At 41.6% G+C, this 26,714-nt stretch overlaps 1 protein-coding gene across 1 annotated transcript in view; it reads left to right on the top strand.

Moving 5' to 3' along the window:
- Positions 1–26,714, top strand: part of Ednra (endothelin receptor type A) — a 60,158-nt gene that overhangs the window by 11,929 nt on the left and 21,515 nt on the right. Inside the window, exon 3 of the mRNA XM_041663456.1 lies at positions 23,760–23,887. Within this exon, the coding sequence (XP_041519390.1) occupies positions 23,760–23,887 (128 nt within the window). The remainder of the gene's footprint in view (positions 1–23,759; positions 23,888–26,714) is intronic.

The following is a 26,714-nucleotide window of genomic DNA, read 5'->3' as shown; positions in this document are numbered from 1 at the left end:
TTTATGATGTGATTTAGATAGCCATATTTAAACCCACAAGTGATTTAGAATAGCGAAATGAACATTCATATAAGAGAAATTTCATTTAATTTTCAGAGAATAAGAAATGAGTTAAACGTTTCTGGCATTGTGAAGGCATGTTCATTGCAAAAATCCATCTAAATGGCTTAAGAATAAATATACACATGAAATGGCAGAGTGATAATTTATTAGCCAGTTTTCTGTTTGTTGTTAGGAAGTTGCTGTCTGGACAGACTTCAGAACCCTATCCAGGTTTTCCTCCCTCCCTTCTGACTGCTCATTTCCTGTGTCTGGGAACCTTATTGCTTTCTCTCATGGTCGTGTTATGTGATTATTCTCATGTGGGTTTGCTGTGCTGACCCTTGGCATCTGCCTTAAAGCACAGTGTTCCCCACTTCAGCTATGGGGGATTTAAACTATCGTAACTGCAAGATTCTTCCCCTGGCCAAGGAAGGGAAGATGGTTTCCATTATTGTTGGGAGGTTCTGAGAGGTAAATGGAGTCGTGGCTGATGGGATTTCTCCATCAAAGAGTTCACTCCTCCTAACCAGAGTTTGCTTTATTCCATACTGAGCATAAAATGAACATGTGAAACCAATTTAGAAAGTAGTTTTCATAGAATGTACATGTGGGTGTGTGCGTGCGTTCATGCATGCGTGTCTGCATGCATATGTGTATGTGTGTATGTGTGTTGCCTTGATTGCAGTATTCTGACTGATAAAAGCAGATGACTCTGATGTAGATTTCTAGTGTAAGCTTACGAATTGCAGAAGATGATGCAGTTAGTGTGGGCTGTGCAAAGTCAGGGGAGCCTCTCAAGCTGAGGTCAGGCTAGCATGGCAAAACGCTTTAGGACACCCAGCTGGGATGCAAAGGCTGCCTCCACACTGGCCATGCTCTCTTGGGAACTAGGATGATGACTTCCTGCATCTGCAGTTTTTGTTTTTTTTTTTAAACTGGGGCCAGTTGTTCTAGAGAAACTTCTGCACTGTGAGGTTAACTGTATGATGGTAAAACTGAATGTGTCATTCAGGGTAAATTGTGGATAGCCTTGTATCTAAATTTCTACATCAACATTTTTCATTTAAATGTGGAGCATTTGAATTCTTTGACCTCAGGATCCTGAGTCAGACGCACCCTCAGAAAGTTACTATCAACTGCACACGTATTAGTGCAAATGTAGAATCTAAATTTCTCTTTCACTCTTTCAAGTGAAAGTTAAAAAGTTTTTAAAATTTTAAAACAATTTTTCTTAGACTACTATGAATAGTGGAAGCAAATTTCAAACTTTTCCTAACTCTTGCTCAAACTCAGGACTTGGGGCTGCAGAGATGGCTCAGTGGTTAAAAGTAACGATGGCTCTTTCTAAGGACCTAGGTTTGATTCGCAGCACCAACGTGGCAGTTCACGATTGTCTGTAACTCAGGTTCAGGGAACCCAGGCTCTTTTATGTTCTCCTTGGGCACCTGGCAGTACCTGATACACAGACACGCGTGCAGGCAAAACACTCTACATATAAAACACTGAGTAGAGAGGGGACAATTTAAACAAAACAGGAATCCAATCAACTCAACTTTGTATTCACAAGCCAAAGAGAAGGCAAATACTTAACCACTTGATTACTGAGTTTCATTAGGACTTTATTTCCTAAGTTTTCTTCATTAACTGTACAATAAAGACATTGGGGAAGTAACAGTAAACAAAACTCATAGACACTCTCACCTTTGTGGAGCTTATAGGAAAGAACAACAGGCCAAAGGAAGATAAACAAGCAAATATGTATGTAGAAAAATTCTGAGAATAATAAAATGGGAAAAGAAGAAATATATTAACTATTAAGTAGGTAGAGGAAGGGGCCTCAAAATAAGTTACAATTGAACAAAAACTTATATGGGGAATTGAGGTTGTAATTTAGTGAAGTCTTTGCCTGATATACTCAAAGGTCTGGATTTGTCAAAAGTACCACAGTTTTTGTTTTGTTTTGTTTTGTTTTGTTTTGGCTGTTGTATTTTGTTTTCTAGGTTTTGGACATTATGTTATATTGTGGGTTTGGGCTTGGTTTTTTTTTCTGTTTTGTTGTTTTGGGGATGTTTTGTTTGTTTGTTTTTTGAGAAAGAACGTAAAGTTGGATGGATAAGAAGGAGGCAAGGATTTAGAAGAACTTGAAGGAGGGTAATAAAATTATCAGAATATATTTAAATTTAAAAGTAGTTTTAAATAAAAAAAGTAAATGAAAACTGTGAAGGCACACACCTGTAATCCCAGCACTTGGGAGGCAAAGGCAGGAGGCTTTGGGATTTAAGGTCTCTCTCAACTACATACGGAATTCAAGGCCAGTTTGAACCACTTTAAGACCCTGTCTCAAAAAAGAAAAAGAAAGGAAAGGAAGAAAAAGGGGGAGAGACGGGAGAAAGGTGGGGAATCAAACTTTCTGACTATCTAAGGCAAAAGTATTCCCGGTGCCAGAAAGAGTAGGTTCAAAGGCCCTATAACAAGATCACTGCTAAAAGTTTAAAGAAAGCAAGACGGCCATGATGGCTTAGTGGGAGGGACAGAGCAGTAGTGAGGTGACAGGGACAAACGGGAGAGAGGCAGATCACATAAGCCTAATTGAGGGTGACCATGTAAATTACTTGTCTATATCAGGAGGCATGATTAATCATTGCCTCTAGGTAGATAACAGGCATAAATCAGGAGTGATTTGTGTATATAGCAAAGTGAGGGAAGAAGACAAAATATGTATATTAATTGTGAAGTCTGTAGAGAGAGAGTGAAAACTTACACGGGGAACTGGGATGTAATACAGCAGGAGGGATAAAGTGGGAAGAATGGTCCATCTGTCTCCACGTCCTTGTGAAGCCTGTGGCTTTCTTCTCTGAATGAGCTGGAGAGTTTAGAAAGGTGTGCAGGTAAGGGTGTGGTCTGGCTTAGACTCTAACAGGAACATCCCAGCTGCAGTTGAGAAGCATCTCCACACTAATAAAACAGGAACGGGCCATCATAAAAGATGGTCTGGATGCCGCTTCTTCACGGCTGTTTATTTCCTTACTGCGTGTGGACTCATGACTGCGGGAGTCAGAGGACTTGTGGGAATCACTCTCCTTCCACCATGGGGGTTTCAGGGATCAAACTCGGGTTGGCAGGCTTGGTGGCAAGCATCCTTACCTAATGAGCCATCTTGAGGTCCCAATATACTGATATTTATTCTGAGAATAGTTATTTCCTAACTTAGTGTCCACCCTCTGCCAGGCTCGCTAAGGCTCTCTCCCTAAGAAATTTACAACATGCCACTGTTAAATGACAAAATTGATACACAGACTATTTCAGTAAATCTCCTTGAGTTCATGCAATACACAACTGCAGCGCTAGCCCCAGGGTTGCGACACCAGAGACTGTGCTGTAAGCCAGTGAGGCTTCTTCCAGTACCTCCTAAAGCAAATGCATCCAAACCCCACTGCTGTCCCAGAAGCACAGCTCCCAAGACCTCAGTGACAGAAGCCATCCATCCTTCTTCTCATGTTCAGTTTGTAAACTTTATTTGCTCACTAATCTATTTATTATGGCACTGGGACTGGAACCTAGGGTCTCAAATACACAGGCAGCATTCTCCCACTGAGCTACAGTCCACAGCCCCTAGCAGTCTAGTTCTCTATTTAGAATGGATGTAACTTATTGTTAAGGAAAATGTGGACACTAGAGATTTCTCTCCAGTATCGCAGCTGTGCCGGAGACTTGCACACTGCCTCAGAGTACCTGGTAATCAGGATTTGTGTATGCTATATTTATTGTCATGAGAGTGAGATCAACCGACAGAACAAAACATGGGAAATAAAATATAAGTAAACAGACTAAGAAGAAAGGTTGGACTCTTGGATGGACTCTTGCCTAGACACGTGCTTAGAGGAATACTTTTGGCCACACTAATGTCTTATAGTTTCCTTTAGCAATTGAAAGGCCCGGCAACAATGTGTCTCCAGACACAATGTAGAAAGATGGGTTCCTATGATTTATCCACCATGTCAGCTGAGATGGAAAACCAGGCTTGGCTGGTAGACCTGAAGGTTGTCTTTGTAGACTTGCTGCCCATGTGCTTGCCAGGTGCACACGAATCTAAAGGACAATGTGGAAATGTAACATGTGACATTTAGGGAAATGTCTAAACTGATTGTTAAAATAAGTCAGAAGTCCTCAGTTTTAAAGGTATTTTTTTAATTGACCTGTGATCACTGTATGTATTTACAAGATAAAGAGGCATTTCGGTACTCGCAGTACGATGTGTGGTGATAGACTTCCGTTATCTGTATCCGTCATCATTTGGCTGTATTGGCGACATTCGGAATCCTCCCTACCAGCACCGTTTCTAAGTTGAAGTCTGCAGTTAAGTGTTCTCAGCTGTCTCTACTCTGCCACAGAACACGGCAAGTTACTCTCTCCCAGCCGCTCTGTATCCTGAGGCATCTTGGCTTGGTTTGATTCTCACCACCCCCAACCCCTATTCTGGTCTTTACTCCTTAAGAGCATCTTCCAGCTCCTAACGTGATAAAATGCTCTCCTTACCTCGTCATAGCTTATCTTGCTTAACATCACACCTTTAGTCCGTCCATTTCACCATGAAGATGGGGGCAAATCTCCCACTCTTACGGGGCTTACACATAAAGCACACCGGCTATGAAATAGTTCCACAGAATCTAATCTATAGGGAATTTCATTATTTGTCCCTGATTTAAAATATGTCTTGAGAATGTTCACACTGTCCAAAGTCATTGCCTGGATGCATGCCTATTTGTCAGGTATGGAATGTTATGCATCTGTATCGTGTGTGTTTAATGTCAGATAAAGGATCTAATCACTGTGAAGTTTTAGCTCACAGGAAGACTTAAATCTTGGGTTCTCAGAGTTTGCTGGAGTTTCTCTTTAAAGGGGTCTTTCCCCAGCTACTGCCATAGATTTATGCGTTTGTAGAAGCTAGTCCTATAAAAATGGCAGCAGTGCCCCATCATTTAAGCACCATAAGTTAGACATCCCGCAGCAGTAAACGTACTGAAAAACGTGCTGCACAGGATGAGCGCAGGCTCACCACTATAACCTAGACAGACAGAATGCTTCCCAGACGCCCCACTCACCATCTTCACCCTAAAGAATCCCTTCCTGACCAATGGCGTGAGGGTGCACACTTCTGGGCTTCCCCTTCCTGATGAACGGCGTCAGCATGCTCACCTTTGGGCTTCATTCCTATGGATTCAGCTCATGAGATCTATTATTTTGTGTCTGGCTTCTTTGTCTCACCAACAGGCCTCTGACAGTCATCCATATGGTGGTGTTGGGTTATAGCTCATTCCTTCTCACTGTGGGAAAGTATCTCATTCCGTGAATAGGGAATTAAATAGTTTTCAGTTGTTATGAGGTGTGTACATGTGGACATTCTCACGTGTGTTCTTGTGCACACATTTATGCACTCCTGTTGCATGTATAGGTATATGCTGAATAGACATTTTAATGTGATTATTAACTAAAACATTTATACTTTAATTAACAAGTTTGGAGAACTATATCAGGGCAAAGTACAGAATTATGATTGAAGTAGAATTTTCTAGGAAGAATTTTTTTTTTTACTAATTCAAAACCTTAGCCAGCCATGTAGCCTATTGTAAACTTTGTCCATTATGGTTCTTGACCTTTCAAGGAGATCTGCTATTTCTGCCCAGATGGATAACCTTTGGGTCAACCCACACACTGACTAAGCATCTGAGAAAACAGAGAAAAACTGAGGATACTTGTGACTTCAAGTTATACATGTTCTTTGATGATACAGACAAATATTAAAGTTAGTCTGAACCCCAGGGGAGTTTTACAATCTGTTTGTTTCTCTGTCTGTTTATCTGTGACAGTTCTGACTAGTCTGGAACGCACTGTGTAGACCAGGCTAGTTTCTAACTCAACTCTCCCTCCCAAGTACTGGGACTAAAGGCCACCTGGCTTTTATAGAACTTTTGAAACCATAGAGCACACAGACTATTTTTAACGTAAAACACCATAAAAAACATCCCTTTAAAAACATCCTTCTCCCAGAATAATAGATCCATCTGAAATTCCAATGGTCAAATTAATCCCAAAAGACACAGAAAGAAATAAGGTTTGTCTTTGGTGTTTCGCACTGCCGTTTTAACAGACAGTCTTCTTTGTAAAGCTAAGGCACACTGTGAAGCATGGTTAGGAGGGATGGGCGCAGCCAATACATTTCCAGTGGTCAGACTGGGTTGTCAAGGCACTCCTTCCTGACGGTATGGTGTGCACCGGGTCTGTCCACTCCTAGGTCACACAAGAAAAGTACACTAAGAGGATTAATAGTAAAAACTGTAAAAACTTTTGTTGAGTTTTATTGAGCTCTACATTTTTCTCTTCTCCCCTCCTTGCCTCTCCCCTCCCTTTCAATCCTCTCCCATGGTCCCCATGCTCCCAATTTACTCAGGAGATTATGTCCTTCTCTACTTTCCATGTAGATTAGATTTATGTAAGTCTCTCTTAGTGTCCTCATTATTGTCTAGGTTCTCTGGGATTGTGATTTGTAGGCTGGTTTACTTTGCTTTATGTAAACTCATGAATGAGTACATGTGATAATTGTCTTTTGGGTCTGGGTTACCTCACTCAATATGATGTTTTCTAGATCCATCCATTTGCTTGCAAATTTCAAGATATCATTATTTTTCTGCTGTGTAGTACTCCATTTTGTAAATGTACCACATTATCCTTATCCATTCTTTGGTTGAAGGGCATTTAGGTTGTTTCCAGGTTCTAGCTATGACAAACAATGCTGCTATGAACATAGTTGAGCACATGTCCTTGTGATACAATTGAGCATCCTTTGGATATATACCCAAAAGTGGTATTTCTGAGTCTTGAATTAGGTTATTTCCTAATTTTCTGAGAAATTGCCACACTAATATCCAAAGGGGATGTACCAGCTTGCATTCCCACCATCGATGCAGGAGTGTTCCCGTTACCCTACAATCTCTCCAGCATAAGTTGTCATCAGTGTTTTTGATCTTGGCCATTCTTACAGTTCTAAGAGGGAATCTCAGAGTTGTTTTGAGTTGCATATCTCTTATGACTAAGGATGTTGAACATTTCCATAAGTGTCTTTCAGCCATTTTAGATTCCTCTGTTCTCGGTTTAGGTCTGTACTCAATTTTTTATTAAATTATTTTTTCTTTTGATGACCAATTTCTTGAGTTCTTTGTATATTTTGGAGATCAGACTTCTCTCTGATGTGGGGTTGGTAAAGATATTTTCCATTCTTTAGGCTGTCGTTTTTGTCTTGTTGACTGTGTCCTTTGCTTTACAGAAGCTTTCCAGTTTCAGGAGGTCCCATTTATTAATTGTGTCTATGCTACTGGGGTTATATTTAGGAAGTGGTGGTCTCCTGTGCCAATGCATTCAAGTGTACTTCCCACTTTCTCTTCTATGAGGCTCAGTGTGACTGACTTTATGTTGAGGTCTTTGATCCATTTGGACTTGAGTTTTGTGCATGGTGATAGATATGGATCTATTTGCATTCTTATACATATTGATATACAATTATGCCAGAATCATTTGTTAAATATGCATTCATTTTCTATTTGATATTTTTTGCTTCTTTGTCAAAAATCAGGTGTTTGAAAGTGTGTGAATTAATATTCAGGCCTTCGATTCGGTTCCATTGGCCCTCCTGTCTGTTTTTATGCCAATACTGGACTGTTTTCAGTACTGTAGCTCTGTAGTAGAGTTTAAAGTCAAGGATTGTGATGCCTCCAGAAATTCTTTTATTGCACAGGATTGTTTTGGCTATCTGGGGGTTTTTGCTTTTCCATATGAAGTTGAGTACCGTTCTTTCGAGGTCTGTGAAGAATTTTGCTGGGATTTTGATGGGCATTGCATTGAATCTGTAGATTGCTTTTGGTAAGATTGCCATTTTTACTATGTTAATTCTACCTACCCAAGAGCATGGGAAATCTTTCCACTTTGTGGCATCTTCTTCAATTTCTTTCTTCAAAGATTTAAAGTTCTTGTCAGACAAGTCTTCCATTGTTTAGTTAGAGTTACGCCAAGATATTTTATGCTATTTGAGGTTATTGTGAAGGGTGATGCTTCTCTGATTTCTTTCTCAGCCCACTTATTATTTGTGTAGGGAAGGGCCACTGATTTTTTTGAGTTAATCTTGTATCCTGCTGCATTACTGAAGGTGTTTATGAGTTTTAGAGGTTCCTTGGTAGAATTTTTTGAGTTGCTTATGTAAACTATTATATTATCAGCAAACAGTGAGAGTTTGACTTCTTTTGTGGTTTGTGTCCCCTTGATCTCCTTTTGTTGTCTTATTGCTCTAGCTAGGACCTTGAGAACTACATTGAATAGATATGGAGAGAGTGGACAACCTTGTCTTGTTCCTGATTTCATTGAGATTGCTGTCTCCATTTAGTTTGATGTTGGCTTTTGGCTTGTTATATATTGCCTTTATTATGTTTAGGTATTTTCTTTGTATCCCTGTTCTCTCCAAGAGCTTTATAATGAAGGGATGTTGTATTTTGTTGAAAGCTTTTTTAGCATCAAATGAGATGATCATGTGGTTTTTATTTTTCAGTTTGTTTATATGGTGGATTACGTTGACAGATTTTCATATGTTGAACCATCCCTGCATTTTTGGAATGAAGCCAACTTGATCATGGTGGATGATGGTTCTGATGTGTTCTTGGATTCAATTTGCCAGTATTTTATTTAGTATTTTTGCATCAATGTTCATGAGTGAGACTGGTCTGTAGTTCTCTTTCTTAGTAATGTCTTTCTGTGTCTTGGATATCAGGGTAATTGTAGCCTCATAAAAAGTTTGACAATGTTCCTTCTGTTTCTATTGTGTGAAATAATTTGAGGAGTATTGGTATTAGTTCTTTGAAAATCTTATAGAATTCTGAGCTGAAACCATCTGGTCCTGGGCTTCTTTCATTTGGGAGACTTTCCCACCTTCTTTATGTAGGCATTTAGTGCTATGAACTTTCCTCTTAACACTGCTTTCATTGTATCCCATAAATGTGGATATGTTCTGTGGTCATTTTCATTGAACTTTAGGAAGTCTTTAATTTTCCTCTTTATTTTTTCATTGACCCATTGATGATTCAGGTGAGCATCGTTTAATTTCCATGTGTTTGTGGGCTTTCTAGAATTAGTATTGCTGTTGAATTTTAGTTTTAAGTCATGGTGATCTAATAAGATAAATGGGGTTAGTCCATTTTTTTCTATCTGTTTAAGTTTTATATCTGTTTTATGTTCCCAAGTATGTGGTCAATTTTTGAGAAGGTTCCATGAGGCGCTGAGAAGAAGGTATATTCTTTTATGTTTGGATAGAATTAGAATATGCTATATATGTCTGTTAAGTCCATTGAGTCATAACATCTGTTGGTTCCCCTATTTCTCTGTTAATTTTTTGTCTGACTGACCTGTCCAGTGGTGAGAGTGGAATGCTGAAGTCTCCTACTATTAGTGTAGGGGGTTTAATGTATGATTTAAGATTTCAAAGTGTTTCTTTTATATATGAGGTTGCCCTTGTATTTGGGGGCATAGATGTTCAGTATTGAGATTTTCTCTTGATGATTTTTTTTCCTGTTACTAATATGAAATGTTCTTCTTTGTCTCTTTTGATTGATTTTAGTTTGAAGTCTATTTTGTTAGATATTAGGATAGCTATACCAGCTTGTTTCTTAGGTCCATTTGATTGGAATATTTTTTTCTCAACCCTTTACTCTGTCTTTGAGGTTCAGGTGTGTTTCTTGTATGCAGCAGAAGGATGGATTCTGTTTTACGTATCCAATCTGTTTTAGCTTGTGCCTTTTTATAGGTGAGTTCAGTCCATTCATATTAAGGGATATTAATGACCAGTGATTGCTATCTCCTGTAAATATAGTTTTTATTTTTGGTGATGTTAATTTGTGTGTTTTTCCCTTCTTTGGGATTTGCTGCTGTAAGATCATCAATTGTCTGTGTTTTTGTAGATGTTGCCTACCTCCTTGGGTTGGAGTTTTATTTCTAGTACTTTGTGTAGGGCTGGGTTTGTGGCTAGGTATTAGTTAAACCTGGTTTTGACATGGAATATCTTGTTTTGTCCTTCTATGGTGATTGAAAGTTTCGCTGGGTATAACAGTCTGGGCTGGCATCTGTGGTTTCTTAATGTCTGCATAACTCTTGACCATGACCTTCTGGCTTTCATTGTCTCCAATGAGAAGTCAGGTGTAATTCTCATAGGTCTGCCTTTATATGTTACTTGGCCTTTCTCCATTGCAACTCTTAATATTCTTTCTTTATTTTGTATGTCTAGTGTTTTGATTATTATGTGGCAAAGGGACTTTTTTTTGAACGAGTTTATTTGGTGTTCTGCACACTTCTTGTATCTTCATAGGCATATCTTTCTTTAGATTGGGAAAGTTTTCTTCTATGATTTTGTTGAATATATTTTCTGTGCTTTTGAGTTGAACTCCTTCTATACCTATTATTCTTAGGTTTGGTCTTTTCATGGTTTTCCATATTTCCTGGATATTTTGTGTTAAGCTTTTATTAGATTTAATGTTTTATTTAACTGATGAGTCTATTTCCTCGATTGTATATTCAACACTTGAGATTGTCTCTTCCATCTCTTGTATTCTACATGTCTGCATTTGTGGTTCCTGATCATTTTCTCATGATTTCTCTTTCTATAATTCCCTCAGCTTGTGTTTTCTTTATTGTCTCTATTTCTGTTTTCAAGTCTTGAAATTTTTCTTTCATATGTTTGATTGTTTTTTCTTGGATTTCTTTAAGGAATTTGCTGGTGTCCTCTAATTTTTTGTCTTTTCAGCTATTTCTTTGAGGGAATATCTCATTTCCTCTCTAAGAGTATATCTCATTTCCTCTTTAAGAGTTTCAAATATTCTCCTGAAGTTATTTTTATGTCATTTTCTTCTGCTTCATCTATATCTTGTTGTTCAAGTCTTGCTGTTGTAGGGTCTTTAGGTTTTACTGGTATTCTGTTGCTCTTTGTGGTATTGTGTATGCTCTTACCTTGTCTCCTCATCTTTTCCTCTAATTGGTATGGTTGGGGCCATCTGGGACTCTGATGATTAATCTTCTAGGTGCCAGTGGATCCAAGTCTCAGATGGTTGTTCCTCATGGTACAGTCATTGCCACAGTTCTAGTTACCCCGTTGGTCACTCCATTTTCCTGGAGGTCACTCAGTTCTCCCAGGATTTGCTCCACTTTCTTGGAGTTTGCTGTCTCAGGCCTGCTCTGGTCTTGGTTGCCAGCTCAGACCTGTTTCTGTAAATGTCCCTGGTCTGGATCTGCTCCTGCAGAGGTCCCTGGCTTGGGGATGGCCCTGCAAACATCTTTGGCTCTGATCTTGTCCCTTGGAGGTCCCAGACTTAGGTGTTCCCGGATCCGCAGAGGTCCTGGCTCAGGCCTACTCTCTCAGAGGTCTCAGACTCACACCCAGACACCCAGCGGTCCTAGATCAGGTCTACTCCCTTGAAGGTCCCAGATTCATGCCCAAACCTGCAGTGGTCTCTGGCTCTGGTCCTCTCAGCAGTTGCTCCCCTGTACCTACTCCTGTGGAGTTTGGCCATCCCAGGCCAGCTCCAGCCCAGGTCACTGGCTCAGTCCTGCTCCAGTAAAAACTTTATAAATTGTAAAACATAAACATAAATCTGAAAGAAAAATTCCTTTTTAGCCACCAGCCAAGTGTACATTATAGCATCCCCCAATCCAAATTTATCTAAATGCTGTTCACATACTAAATAGAAATATCTACAAATACATTAGGCCACTCCTTTTCTCACTGAAATTGGACAAGTTTTCAACTCTTTGCCACTTGCTTAGCTGTGTTCATAACCTTGTCTTTCAAGCAGTGAGAAGATGAGCATACTGGGCAGCCAGAGTTTTAGGTAGGCATTCATGTTTCAAGGAAAGGGAATAAGGGAAGCCTGGCCCTTTTTTCCTTAGGGAAGGTTCATGTTAACTGGTAATAAAGCTGTTAAAGATGAAAAAAAAATATTGCAAACTTGAAATATTCAATATGAACATTTCTATACATGACATTTGTTTAGATGGACTGATTAAATTGCATTGTCATAATTAAAGGAAGTGAATTTTCTTCCACTGTTACTGGAAAGATCAGGAATAACTTTTTTCACAGCCGTAAGAAAAGCCAAGTGGCCCACAGAAAAGGAAGACATGTGGAGGTGAGATATGCCTGCTGTGCTCCATTTAACACTGTGTGCACATGCATGCTTGGAATTCTATGACACCATGCTCTTTGCATACATAGACCTTTCTAGATTGCTGGAGAGAAGGAAGGGAAACTATAGGGGTTGGCAAGAGGAAAGCAAAGTCAGATGATGGAAGACTCCCCACCAGGCTCATCTCTTAGATGTCAGCTCTCAACAGACACCCTGTGTGGATTCAAGGGTGCTCAGATGCAGTGTGTGAGACTTCTACCTATGGTTTTAGTTATGAAAGAAGCCTGAAGAACCAGAACCATTTTTAACTTCACAGAGACAGGCATTCCAACCAGCCCTTGTCTTTTGTTACTTTTCTAGTATGGTGATAAGACGCCATGACACTGGCAACTTATAGAAGAGTCTGTTTGGGGCTTACAGTTTAGAAGCTGAGTCCATGAGTTACATCATGGCAGGGACCATGGCAGCAGGCAGGCATGGAACTGGAGCAGTAGCTGAGTGTTTACATCTTAATCTGAAAGTAAGAGAGAGAGAAACTGGGAATAGCAAGGGCTTTTGAAACCTCAAAGCCTCCCTCCAGTGACGTACCGCCTCCAACAAGGGCCATACCTCCTAATTCTTCCCAAATAGTTTCACCAACAAGACACCAGGCATTGAAGTCTATGAGCCTCTGGGGACCATTCTCATTCCAACCACCACAGCCCTGCTTGCAAGTGGAGTTATCCAGGCAGCCTCCAGTTGCTATACCATCCATGTCCCCTGTGAATTTGAAGTTCATTTCTTGTTTCCAGGGCACTAGTGAACTGTCTGAAGTGATGAACATCTAGTTTCCCTGTGAAATCTCAGGTGACAAAGTCGATTCTAGAACTGATGGTATCTGATAAAAATTTCTTTCTCAGCAAGAATTTCTGGATAAGTGATGAATGAGGAAGACAATATTTGTCACTGGGTTGCTTTTCGGGGTCTGTGATTCTTGGTCCATGCCCACATTTTGTTCCGACTACCCCTTCTCTGTGAGTGCTGTGCCTTTCAAGAACAGTCCTTCCTCCACTAGCAGATGTACTCTCAAGCATTTATGTCTCTACAGTCAATAAAAATGTTCAGAGTAATTCTAATTTTCCTTTTCTTTCTTCCTCCTTTCTCTTTTTGTTTTTTGAGTAAGGAATGCCTTCTTTTCACACACGAAGAGAAAATGATAAACACACTGAGTTTTCCTGCTGGAACAGTTGCCCCGTTTCTGTTTCTTTTATGCTGCTAGTGTTTATGTCGTTTTTTTTTGTTTGTTTGTTGTTTGTTTGTTTGTGTGTGGTTTGACAGGATTTTACTCTGGACCTAAACAAGCCCTTGACTTGAACTCATAGTAATCCTCCTTCCATAGCTTCTCAAGTTCTAGGATTATAGGTACAAGCTATCATGCCTGGCTTTTCTGTTTAGTTGTTAGTTAGGTGTAAGTAGGAGACCAAGCAACAGGTTTCCTTCTAGAAGTCCCTCTATATTTCTCTCTTCCACCTCCCTACACCTCACCCCCACTTGCACCATTACATATTCCAGTTTCTTAATCAATATTCTGCACCTTGGTCTTTTCATTTATCATTCTATTCCAGAGGCCTTTGAGAATATATAAAAGGCTATTTCGTTCTTTTTACAGTTTCACACTCCCCACTGTGAGAGGACATTATAGTTTGTATGATCATTTGCTCCAACAGACAATGCTATGATTATAGATTCGTACATACACCCTCCTTATCAGTATGAGTATGATGAACACATGAGAAATTTCCTCACATTCCTGTAACCAAGGGTTACTATGCATATTGCTTTGGCAACTGTAGCCAGATTATCTCCATAATAGTTACACTTTCTTGCACTCCCAGTCACAATGGAAAGGGTTTCTGTTTCCTAAACATGTTTTTTTTTAATTGAGATTTTTCTTTCTTTTGTATTATCTTTTTTCAATGCCAAGGAGAATGTTGAGAACATAGGCCCCTGAGTAAAGTACTTGCTGCCCAGGTGTGAGGACCCGCACTTGACTTTTCAGAGTCCTCATGAAAGCCAGACACAGTGCGTGCATCCGTAAGCTCAGTGCTCCCAGGACAGGTCAGGAGGTGAAGGCAGGAAGATCTCCAGGGACCTGTAGGCCAACTAGCCTGGCAGGCCCAGCAGAAAAACTACAAAGAAACCTTGTCTTAAACAGGGTGTAAAGCAAAGACTTGCTCTCAAATTCTGAATTCCACATGTGAACTGTACTGTGTCCCCTCTCTCTCTCTCTCTCTCTCTCTCTCTCTCTCTCTCTCTCTTAGTGTTGCTTATAAGAATAGTGAAATAAAGTGGAATAATTCAGAAAATCCATTGGGTCTCAGAACAAAATGCTCAATAAATCATTCACTTATGCTTAAAAATAAAGAAGACACTAACTCAGAAGAACGGAGTAGAGTGCCCGACATTTTCCTGCTCTGGGGCAGGCAGTGATGTACACTCTGAGTCAGTGAGTTCTACACGCTCATAACTTCAGAATTTATTCACCTGAAAGTGGCCAAATCCATTCACCTTCATACAGATTATTATTAATTATTAGAAAAAGAATCTATGGCACACTCCTCCAAGCTACTGTACATCACAAAAGTGTTCAAAGTGGAACCAAACTATTCCATCATCCTGGAAGAGATTTCTACGTTCAGTTTGAGAGTAAAGTGAGGCCACCGTTGGCGATGGTGGGCTGTGCTCATTTTTAGAATTGAATTGGTGAATTGCAACAACTGTCTTCCATTTCATTTTCACTTGCATTTTTTGACAGATCAATGAAAACCTGGTCCAAACCCTGCCGGCTGGGCAATGGCTCAGGCAGGAGCTGGAGCATGAGATAGAAGTCTCCAGTGCCAACTTAGACGGTGGCACTTTAAGGCTGATGTCATGTGCCACTTTGAGTAGCATGACTAGCTTGACTCTGGGTCTCATTGAATTGAGCTAAGTGTCAAAATGCCCAGTGTGCTGTGCCCTTACCCGTGTGTAGGCCGAGGCCCCGTGTGCCATGCCCTCACCTGTGTGTAGGCCGAGATCCAGAGCAAGCACAGATCCCAGGAAACCAGAAGTGACAAGAAAAAGCTTTCATTTCCATGCAGAGCCCCTCTCCAATCATGAACCTGAAGACTCATCGGCCTCACTAAGGCATCCAGCGTCCCCCATACTGTTCTCTTCAGATTGCCATGCTGAAAGCTAATGGAGGCTAGAGGCTACAACTGTAAGAAAGAGTGATGGCCACAAGTTCCCAATTAAGATCATGGCTTGTTTGCTTACCTAACAACAAACAAAATAAAATATCACCAAGGTTTTTATGTGATCTTTAGTAAGCTATGTGACATTTCTATCCCTTTGAGTTGTCCCATCTTTAAAAGTACCTTGAGAGCCAGCAGGATAGTTCAGTGGGAAAAGGCACTGGCCACCAAGCCCAATGATCTGCATCTTAAAATAGAAACACACATGGTGGTGGAAAGAGCATGCTCCGGCAAGTTGTCTTCTGACCTTCCACACACATGCACACATCTGAGTGTGTACACACACACACACAACACACACATATCTCTCTCACACCACACACACACATCAAACACCATAAATACAGACACACCGCAACATACCCACACACACACACATACACACACCCCTCTCACATACCACACACATCAAACACCATAAATACAGACACACCACAACATACCCCCTACACATATCTCTCATACACACACCACGAACACACACAGATGTACACCACATACCCATAAATATATACAAATATACACACACCAATAAAAACGTAAAAATACATATAAGTTTACTGATCTAGATTTATTTCCTCTAATTTTTTGTCTTCATTTTTGTATTCTTAAAAGTTGTTGAAGGGGTTGGAGAGATGTCTCAACAGTTAAAAGTGCTTGTTGCTCTTCCAGAGTACCTGAGTTCAAATCCCAGCTGCCACCTCAGGCAGCTCTTGACTGTCTGCAACTCCAGCCCAGGGAATCTCATGCCTTCTTCTGAGGTCCTTCACTACCCGCATACATATGTGCATATTCACACAGAGACACATGTAAATAAAAGAAAAACGCTTTTAGAGCACTATTGAGGCCTTACAACTAGCAGTTGTAGAATATTATTTTAAGGTGTGTTACATTTATTTAATGATGCAAAGATGTGTTACATTCCTTTATATTGAGTTTGTTTAACTCTGTAAAGCTGTGATCCTTTGCCTGTCTAAAATACCTGATTGGTCTAATAAAGAGTTGACTAGCTAATAGCAAGGCAGGAGAAAGGATAGGTGGGACGGGCCGGCAGAGAAAATAAATAGGAGGAGAAATCTGGGAGGAGGGAGGAAGGAGCAAGAGAGAACAAAGAAGGGGGAGTATCAGGGGCAGCCACCCAGCCACACAGCAAGCCCCAGAGAAAGAGAAGTAAGAGATACAGAAGCAAGAAAAGGAAAAAGACCAGAGGCAAAAGATAGACGAAATAATTTAAGATAAAAAAAAAAAAAAGCTGGCTAGAAACAAGCCAAGCTAAGGCTGGGCACTTTTAAGAAAGCTAAGACTCTGTGGCGGTTTATTTGGGAACTGGGTAGCAGGCCCCCCAAAAGAGTAACGAGTAAAAAGAGTCAAAACAATCAAGTACAGCTAGTTTCTTTATGACTATTGAAATGTACCACATTACAAGTAAAAACTTGGAATTCTATAGAATATATATGCCTTGATTCACAAGAAAGTAGGGTAAACCCATTAAATATTAATCATTTTTGTTGAGAAAGGGGTGTTTTTAAACAACAAAATATTTAATGAGAAGAATGGCACTAATTTGGATTTGAATAAAACTCTTTAATGTCCAGCATAATAAAGCGCAGCTGAATTCTCCTATTAGTTCCTGATTTGGATCGGTTGAATTATGCTTTTTTGTTTTAAACATATACATGAACACATCTGGTCTCTCCCATATAAGTAGTTGAAGAAGAAAGAGAACATTAAGAGCTTTTTCATATCATTATGACTATTCTTAATATGCTACCCAACTGCCCCTGGCAGCATTTTAAGCCTTTGATATGGCCTGAGGAACTAATGAGCTCTCCATACACTTACACCAGAAGCCCGCTGTGCTTCCCACGCATCCTTAGCAATCACAGGCTTTGTCACGCCTGTCGGCAGACAAGTACTGAGTCAATCTTTTTTTTTTCTTTTAATTCATCTAGATCTTCTAAATGTCAGTCTATTTGTGGTATTGTACCAAAGACACATCCACCAGTACCACTAATGGCTTTGTCAACCAGGGGATTAAAAAGATTCACCCTCTTCATGGAGCTTGAAGACTGAAATCAGATTGCACTGCGCTGACCAGTGGGACCACATGCTATCTCCCAAAGATACGGACAAAACAAGTCCAACTCATCCTCAAAGCTTGAAAGTAGTGTGTATGTTGGCAGACCCACGAATAGAAGTTCAAAATTAATTCACTGAAATTGTCTATGAAATCACTAATAGTTCCACTGTGATGTTTATAGCCCACTGAGTTAACCTACTAGATGGTTTAGCTTTTCCTTTGAAAACCATAAAATAGGCTGCACACCCTCAGAACATACAGTCTGTGGCTCCATCTGTGAACTTTCCCAAGTTCTAACAACCTTGATCTTTCATGTAGGGAAAATATAGAGGGATAAAAGACTAAGGTAATCTGTGGGAGAAATAAAAGAGAAATAGAGGCAAGAGAATTAGTCATCTAGACCAGGGAAAGGATCGTGGTCAGGCTAAGAGGAAATGGAGCAATAGTTTCAAACAAATTTCATTTGGACGTGAAAATAATAAATAATTTAAGAGCTTGCTAAGGATTTGGGGGCGGGGGGTGAATTCTGGTCCAGAGATTTTTAACTGACAAAGACCAGAACCAAGACTCAAGGATTTCAGCTGGGGCTAAAGCCCACAGCCAGGTTTTCCACCCTCTCCCATGGCACATAGGCTGCATCTTCCCTCTGTGTTAAAGGCCTTTTGTGACTCTGATATTCTGTGCACTGCACATAGCACTTAGCTGTGCTTCTGGTGCCAGAAGGGGAGACTTGTTAAAGCATGTATCATTTTCCCATACAGTCACTTAGTAGTGAAGTCCCCTTGAGTTTGCTGGCTCTAACTTAGGCCGCTGCTATCAGAAGTGTGATTTTACTCTCACACGAATTCCTGTTACTAGATACTCGGAAACACCCCCATCTTCTTCCCCTTCATATTGGCCACAGCGTTGATGGTCCTCAGAACACATATGGCATTGTTTGTCGTCATGCACATAACGCTGTCTTTACAGACTCATTGTTTCCACATACACACAAGATGATTGTGAACACATGGCACACTCTAAGTTCTCAAGAATTTTTACATTAAATCAGTGCATCAACTGCAGGTTTGCAGGTATGCTCTTCCATCTCTCCTGACTGTTGCCACTGGGAAGACTACTACCTAGGTCTACATCTGCTCATCTGAAATAAGTCCAGAGGGTCCTATCACAGAGGCTTAGGATTACAAGGAAGTCTAAAATTTTCCATTAGGTTTTAGGCCTTATTACACATCCTCCTCAAGGCACTGACTGTCAGTAATTCTGCTCATCTTTTATTACAACAAATCACCGGTCTCCAGTCACAGCTTGGAATCCCTTCTCCAGTCGGCAGTCAGGTCTCATTCACTTTGCCACATGAACCTCTGCTCAGGACTAAGCTGCCAATTGCTGGCCACACACTCGTTGTTACATAGTAAAATTTCACTCTTAACAATAGCTCATTTTTTTCTGCTTTAAAATTATATTCTTTCCACTCAGTGATCCTTTGGTTTTATGTTTGCAATCTAGGAAGTCTTGGGTCCTTTGGTTCTGTGTCCATTTCTTTGAATGTGTTACTCAAGAAAAGACTCTGGTTCCTACCCTTCAGGAGATGATACTGTGGTATGAGAAGCCTCTAGGGTAGAAAATCCTCTGGAACTCTGTTTTGTTTTGTTTTGTTTTTATGTTTGGTTGCTTTTGTTTTGTTTTGTTTTTTGTTTTTGAGGCAGGGTTTCTCTGTGTAACCCTGGCTGTGCTGGAACTCACTCTGTAGACCAGGCTGGCCTCGAACTCACAGAGATTCTCCTACCTCTGCCTCCCAAGTGCTGAGACTAAGGGTGTGCGCCATCACACCTAACATTGGATCTGTCTTTAAAAACCATCCTCTGGGCTGCAGAGATGGCTCACAACAACTACAACAAAAAATCATTTCTTTCTCTTCTAACCCCTCTTCCTTCTGGTTAGTATTAACGTCTATGTGTTTCAGATTACAGAAATTAAAGGCCTCAGTCAAAAAAAAAAAAACCCCACAGAAACAGTTAAAAAGAATAGTAGCAATGATTCTATGCTTCCAACACAAGTCAGAGGAATAAGGCAAACCTTCAACCTTCAGACCCCACCTTGTTCACCCTCCTGTGCTTCACATCCTGAACAACGCACCTTGCCACGGCAGTCATGGACACCAGCCACACCCTGCGGGTGCTCTCTGATTCACACGGTGCGGGTGCTCTCTGACCCACACGGTGCGGGTGCTCTCTGACCCACATGGTGCGGGTGCTCTCTGACCCACACGGTGCGGGTGCTCTCTGACCCACACGGTGCGGGTGCTCTCTGACCCACACGGTGCGGGTGCTCTCTGACCCACACCGTGCGGGTGCTCTCTGATCCACACGGTGCGGGTGCTCTCTGACCCACACCGTGCGGGTGCTCTCTGATCCACACGGTGCGGGTGCTCTCTGATCCACACGGTGCGGTGCTCTCTGACCCACACGGTGCGGGTGCTCTCTGACCCACACGGTGCGGGTGCTCTCTGATCCACACGGTGCGGGTGCTCTCTGACCCACACGGTGCGGGTGCTCTCTTACCCACAGCAGTCATGGACACCAGCCACACGGTGCAGGTGCTCTCTTATTCACAGTTTCCATCGAGGAACAGGGGCGTGTGCTCTTCGTGTGAGATCACATGGCTCCTTCTGTTGAGGTGTTGTAGCTTAGAGCTTCGGGTGCCATGACTTCTGCCTGTCTTCTAGACAGTAGATTCCTTGAGAATGGGGGTCTTGTGACTCTGTACCAGGTACCTGCCCACTCTTCCTCCACCTTCTGCTCCACAAAAGCATTGAAGGCTTAGTTCCCAGTCCATGACACTATCAGATGGTAGAGCCTTTAAAGGAAAAGTCTGGAAGAAGGAAGTTAGGTCATTGGAGGCATGTCCTTGAAGAAGACTGTGTAACTTTGGCCCCCTCCTCTTCCTCTGCCTTTGCTTCCAGGATACCATGAGGTAAGCAGATCTCTCCAGCACACATTCCCTGCCATGAAGTGTTGCCTCGTAGGCCCAAAGACTATGAGGCTGGGCAGTCACAGACTTCTAAAACATGAAGCCTCACCCTTAAGTTTGATTGTCTCAGATATTTTGTCCCAGTAACATACGCTAGACAACCTCCTTAGCAAAATGAGACCAAAACATAGAGCTGGCCGAAAGTCATCAGTGACTACAGTTCACGTTTCTAGACCATTCCTTGTGCCAAGCTCTTTGTTATCTCTGCTGCTGTCTGTAGCAATTAGTCCTCTGAGGCGGCTACCAGAGTCGCCATCATTTATAGAGGAAGACATGAGAAGACGAAGAATGATCCAGTGTGCCTGAGCCATGGGTCAGAGAAGGCACAAGTCAGACCTGGTCCACAGCTGAAAGGAAGCTTCCTCTGTCCCCCGTGTCACTGAAAGTACCCAAAGCCAGACCATTCAGCCCCTTCTCTGAATGTCACATACCATGGGAGGCAATTGGAACCTTGACGAAGAACTGTGTGTGGATGGCACAGATGCCAGCTTTTACTACATTTGTGTGAGCTCTGCCTCAGTCCAGAGGCAGTTAAAACATAATGGAGGGGCAAGAACCTTTCTTGTCATGAGAGCAACTGATCTTGGAGCTTCTGACCGGAGAGTGGAGATAGCCAGAACTCATATTCTCGCCAAAAGCACTGTCGTGGGATCACAGGCTTTGAAATCATCTTAGTCTGTGCTAGTGGGGCCATAATCTTTCGACGACTTGATAGTGTAACAACCTGTATATCCTGACTCTAAGAGTGGAAGGAGAGGGAAGCAAAGAAAAAGGAGACAAGGGAAAGGAAGGAGGAAGAGGAGGGGGGAGAGGAGGAAAGGAGGGAAGAAGAAGGGAGGGGGAAAGAAGGAGAGGAGAGGAGGGGATGAGAAGGGAGGTGGGGAGGAGAGGAGGGGGAAGGGAGGAGAGGGAAAAAGAGGAGTGGAGGGCAAGAGAGAAACAAGTCAGTCCCTGCTCTTCAAGGACTAGAGTCTGTCTGGTTCCAAGTGACCCACAACAATGCATGTTCCAGGGGAAGTGAACATTTTTTAAATGGTGAGGTTTAATGGTGAGGTTTTAAGTATTGCAGACTATGTCCATAAATCCTTCATTCCTGTCTAGGATGGGCGTGGTGAGACAAAGGGAAAATCTCCCGGCTTTACCAGAGGGGTGGGGGGAAATCAGGACAAAGGAAAAGCTGCTCCTGGTTTCTGAGTGCAGCTTTAAGCTGTGGTGACAATGACAAACCAGGGCCTGAGTGACGAGATTCAGTGGGGCAGGAAGTAAGATCTGGAGTCAGAAAGCAGGCGCACAGTTACTCAGATTACTCATTTTCTCACGAAAGTCATGCATAAATGGCACATGCATTTATTTTGGGTTTACAAATTATAGCAATCCAAAATAATATAGCATTGATAGTATGTGCTCAGATGGCAGGGATTCTCACATTAGCAGCACACACTGTTCTCAAAGAGACACGACGTGAGGCTTTCATAACACAGGCCTTTCTATGGTATAAAAATAAGCTATGGCTCCCATGTTCCAAATGAGCCTTTGAGTCACTTCGACTTGACAGTTTGTTTGTTGTTTCTGTCGTGGCGCTGATCTTTGCTTGTGAACATTAAAGAAATCAGCAGTTACTTTTCCGTGGCCGAGATATCATACTAAATAGCTGCTAATCAAGTGTGGTCCTTGCGAAAACTGTTTCATCCAAGCCCTTTTAAAGCCCAAGACCTTATTCTTAAGTAATAGTGCTTTCCATTAAATTGCTCCAGAAAAAGAAAACACACTGAACTTTTAAAATTATTTTTGCATATGTTCCTGTTTGTTTAAGAAAAGGACAAAGACTATATTGCATTGAAAGTTTTCTGTAAGAAACCACATAGCTATCAGGAAGGGTTGCCTTTAGGTGGGAAACTTGGAGACCTGATGGACTTGTCATTTGGTTTGGTTGTCATTGCCTAAATGTAATACAGCTTAATTCTCACCATCTTAAAATATTCTATTTTTAATTTTACGTGTTAGTAAATAAGAAGAAAGATGTATCTCTGGCACTCATCAGAAACCCCAAGAGCGAAAGAAAGAAAGAAAGAAAGAAAGAAAGAAAGAAAGAAAGAGAGGGAGAGGGGGAGAGGGGGGAGGGAAGGGGGAAGGAGGGAGGGACGGAGGGACGGAGGGAGGGAGGGAGGGAGGGAAGAAGAAAGGAAAGAGAGAGAAAGAAAAAGTATGTTTAGTGGCAACAGTGTTTACCTCAAAGCCTGCAGACCTGAGTTATTCCCTGGGTTCACAGGATGGAAAGAGACAACCAGCTCTGATCTCCACACTTTTGTCACCACACACACACACAAACACACACATTCACATAAATAAATAAATAAGTAAATAAATAAATAAATGTAATACAAAAGAAAAGCCAGGAAGCTGTGCACTGCACTGCTTGCTTCCATGGTGCCCCCTCCTTTTATTCCTATTTTATTGTTAAGACAGAGCGAGCTGAAAGATCCCCCATTCTTTGAGCTGATTCTAGTTTGTAGCAAGTTGCCGTTAAAACCACGATCCTTGTCTTTTCAAGTGTGCTTCAGCACGAAACTCATAGTCCGGAAAAGGTAGTCCGGAAATAGTGCCTCGTGCCTTTACATGTACCAGACACTAGGCAGCCACAGTTACGGAATTTTTCATGAAGTTCACCAAGAACCTGAGTTCAGAACAGCATTTTAGTGGCAAGACTGTGGATGTCCTTGGACAAATTTTCTGCGGAAAATTTGATAAGCTGGTTAAGACGGTTATAGTGCTTGAGGAAGAGGCTGGGTCGAAGGAAAAGCTTCTTTCGAAAGCTATTCGGAAAGGGGGGGACTTGAAAGCTAAAAGGGGAAAACTGTTGCTATCTGGCTACGTGTTCACACACAATAGTAAAAGTGCAGCTGGGGACGCAAGGGGGTGCATTCTGGGCCAGCCTCTCTGGGGACGCAAGCGTGGGTGCATTCTGGGCCAGCCTCTCTGGGGACGCAAGCGTGGGTGCATTCTGGGCCAGCCTCTCTGGGGACACAAGGGGGTGCATTCTGGGCCAGTCTCTCTGGGGACACACGGGGAGGGGGGGTGCATGCTGGACCAGCCTCGCCATTTCTTATTCCTGTCTCATCTTTTCAGCTGTTGGCGGGGCGCTGGCCTTCTGACCACAACGATTTTGGGGTATTTCTCTGCAAGCTCTTCCCCTTCCTGCAGAAGTCATCCGTGGGCATCACCGTCTTGAATCTCTGTGCCCTCAGTGTCGACAGGTAACAAACCGCTTTCTTTCCGCTCTTTAGTGAGGTTCAAAAAGTCACCTTTCTCAGAAAAAGAGTGTGAGAGTCAGTGCCACAGAAGACTGTTAACCACAGGCAAGTGAGGTAAGACGTTAACAGTCTTGCCCCCAGCATTTAGAATTGCTTCCCACATTTGCCAATTGGTATCCATCTCATTGGTACATCCACATGTACCTAGCATATTTGCCAATGATACACAATTTGGCTTCCTTAAGAAATAAAATAAAATTAGTGTATTGATGGAATAAACTTGCTGAGAACAAGAGACCTAGAATATGCAAATTCTATGTTTTAGACTGGTGATATGCCATTATTATTAAGAAAAGGAAAATGCTATTGAGTCATATTTCAAATGCTTGAGCCATGCAATGATGCGCAAGGTTGTAAGATTTTATTTTTCAAACGAGGGCAACAAAAGAAATAACTCCAGTTCTGAAAGACCCATAATCCTCACAAATGACTTTGGGGAAGAGCTTCCTAAACTGATGGTTGCAGACCCGAAGTTGCAACAGCAGCAACAAAAGGAATAGTAAAAGGTTTCTGAACATTTGATGACTAAAAATAAACTCAAAACCAAATGTGTAGTGAGCCGGAAGGTGTCTCTGTACTGTCCACCCCTGTTGCACCAAGCGGCTTTGCGGTAGCCTTGGTTCTGAACGCACAGTGTGACTTTACAGTGTGTGTGCTCTCGTCACACAGGGCCAATGCACACTGCCTGGAACACCTCGGCCCAGATTCAAGATGCACACACACACACACACACACACACACACACACACACAATATATATATATAGAGAGAGAGTAGTATAATATAAATTTGCAGTGTTTGTTGTACATATTAAACATAACGGTTTAGTTACAGAAAACAAAGACTTGCAATATTTCCCTGCCATCATTGCTAAGCAAGTACATTTGCTTTGACTTGGGTTAGAATGTTTGATTTTAAAAGCTGCTCTTTGAATTATTGACTTGAGTTTCATTTTAAAACATCATAAATGCATCGGGCAGTGGTGGCGTGCACCTTTAATCCCTGGAGGCAGGGGCAGGCGAAGCTGTATGAGTTCAAGGCCAGCCTGCTGTACAAAAGCTAGTTCCAGGATAGGCTCCAATGCTGTCTCAAAAAAAAAAGGATTAGAGCAGACTTTCCAACAGTTTCTAAAACAGCTCTAAACATGCTCTTGCCATTTTGTACTATGTCTTGTAAAAAGAGATATTCTCAGCACTAGCGATTATAAAATCAAAAAATCAGTCAGTTCTGAAAACAATTGAATTTAGTCCACATGGTACAATACAAAAATGATCTTATTTTACATGTGTGTATGCAGGCACCCACAGAGGCTAAACGAGGGCATCGGATCCCTTGAAGCTGCAGTTAGTAGACTGTGAGCCGTCCAACACGGGTGCTGAGAACTGAACATGGGTCTTCCTCAAGAGCAGAAAACACTCTTAACCACTAAGCCATCTCCAGCTGCCCAAAATAGTGATCTCAAGAGCTCCCATATCATTAGTATACCATATTGCATTTATTTTTAATAAATGGTAGAATTGGGCCAGTGAGATGATACAGTGTGTAAACTTACTAGCCGTGCAAGTCCAGTGACTTGAGTTCCATGTTTAGAACCAACATAAAAGTGGAAGTAAAGAACTGACTCCACAGACTTGTGTTCTGACCTCTACAAATGCCCTGTGACAGATCACACACTTACTATGCTCACACACAATAATAAGAAGTAAATAAAATTATATGTATACTAAACAATTGGGTTCATTTACTCATGGCACATTATCAGTAAATGTTTCATCTATGTGTTTATTTTATGTGCTTATAAACATGGTGTCTCATGAAAATTTTCTCAGGCAAGGGGCTAGAGAGTTGGGTCCATGGTTAAGATCATGCATGCTCAAGACCCAGCAACATCACTTTTGGGTATGTACCCAAAGGATACCCAATTATAACTAAAGGACATGTGTTCAGTTATGTTCATAGCAGTGTTATTCACAATAGCCATAACCTGGAAACCACCTAGATGCCCCTCAACTAAAGAATGGATGAAGAAAATGTGGTACATTTACACAACGGAATACTACTCAATGCTAAATAATAATGACATCTTGAAATTTGCAGGCAAATGGATGGACCTAGAAACAAACCATATTGAGTGAGGTAACCCAGACCCAGAAAGACAAATATAATATGTACTCACTCATAAGTGACTTTTAGACATAAAGCAAAGAAAACCCAGGCTACAATTCACAATCCCAAAGAACCTAGACAACAAAGAGGACCCTAAGAGAGACATACAGGGATCTACATAGAAAGGAGAAAAAGACAAGATTTCCTGAGTAAACTGGGAGCATGGAGGTCGTGGGAGAAGGTAGAAGGGGAGAGTGGAGGAAAGAAGGGGAGCTGACAAAAGTGTATAGTGCAATAAAAACAATTTTTCAAAAAGATCATGCATGTTCTTCCAGAGAACCACAGTTTGGTGCTTGACACCCAGACCACCTATGATTCCAGCTCCTCTGGCTCCATGAACCTGCACATCCCCCACAACAGATACACACAATTAAAAATAATAAAAGTTTAAGAAAACTTGGAGGTAGAAAGATGGCTCAGGAGTTAGAGCACTGGCTGCTCTTGCATAGGACCTAGGTTCAGTTCCCAGAACTGACATGGCAGCTCCAAACAGTTTGTAACTCCAACCCTGGGAGATCCAATGCTCTCTCAGGCATCCAGAGATGCATAGGGAGTTCAAAATCCCCTGCAACTCCAGTTCCTGAGCTTCATCGCCCCCTATGGT

This window comes from Microtus oregoni, unplaced genomic scaffold, assembly GCF_018167655.1.
Source record: "Microtus oregoni isolate MIOR12 unplaced genomic scaffold, Mior012 000014F_ref0000157, whole genome shotgun sequence".
Taxonomy (NCBI): domain Eukaryota; kingdom Metazoa; phylum Chordata; class Mammalia; order Rodentia; family Cricetidae; genus Microtus; species Microtus oregoni.
Note: the sequence above shows the minus strand (reverse complement) of the source record. Positions and strands in the feature narration are given on the sequence as shown.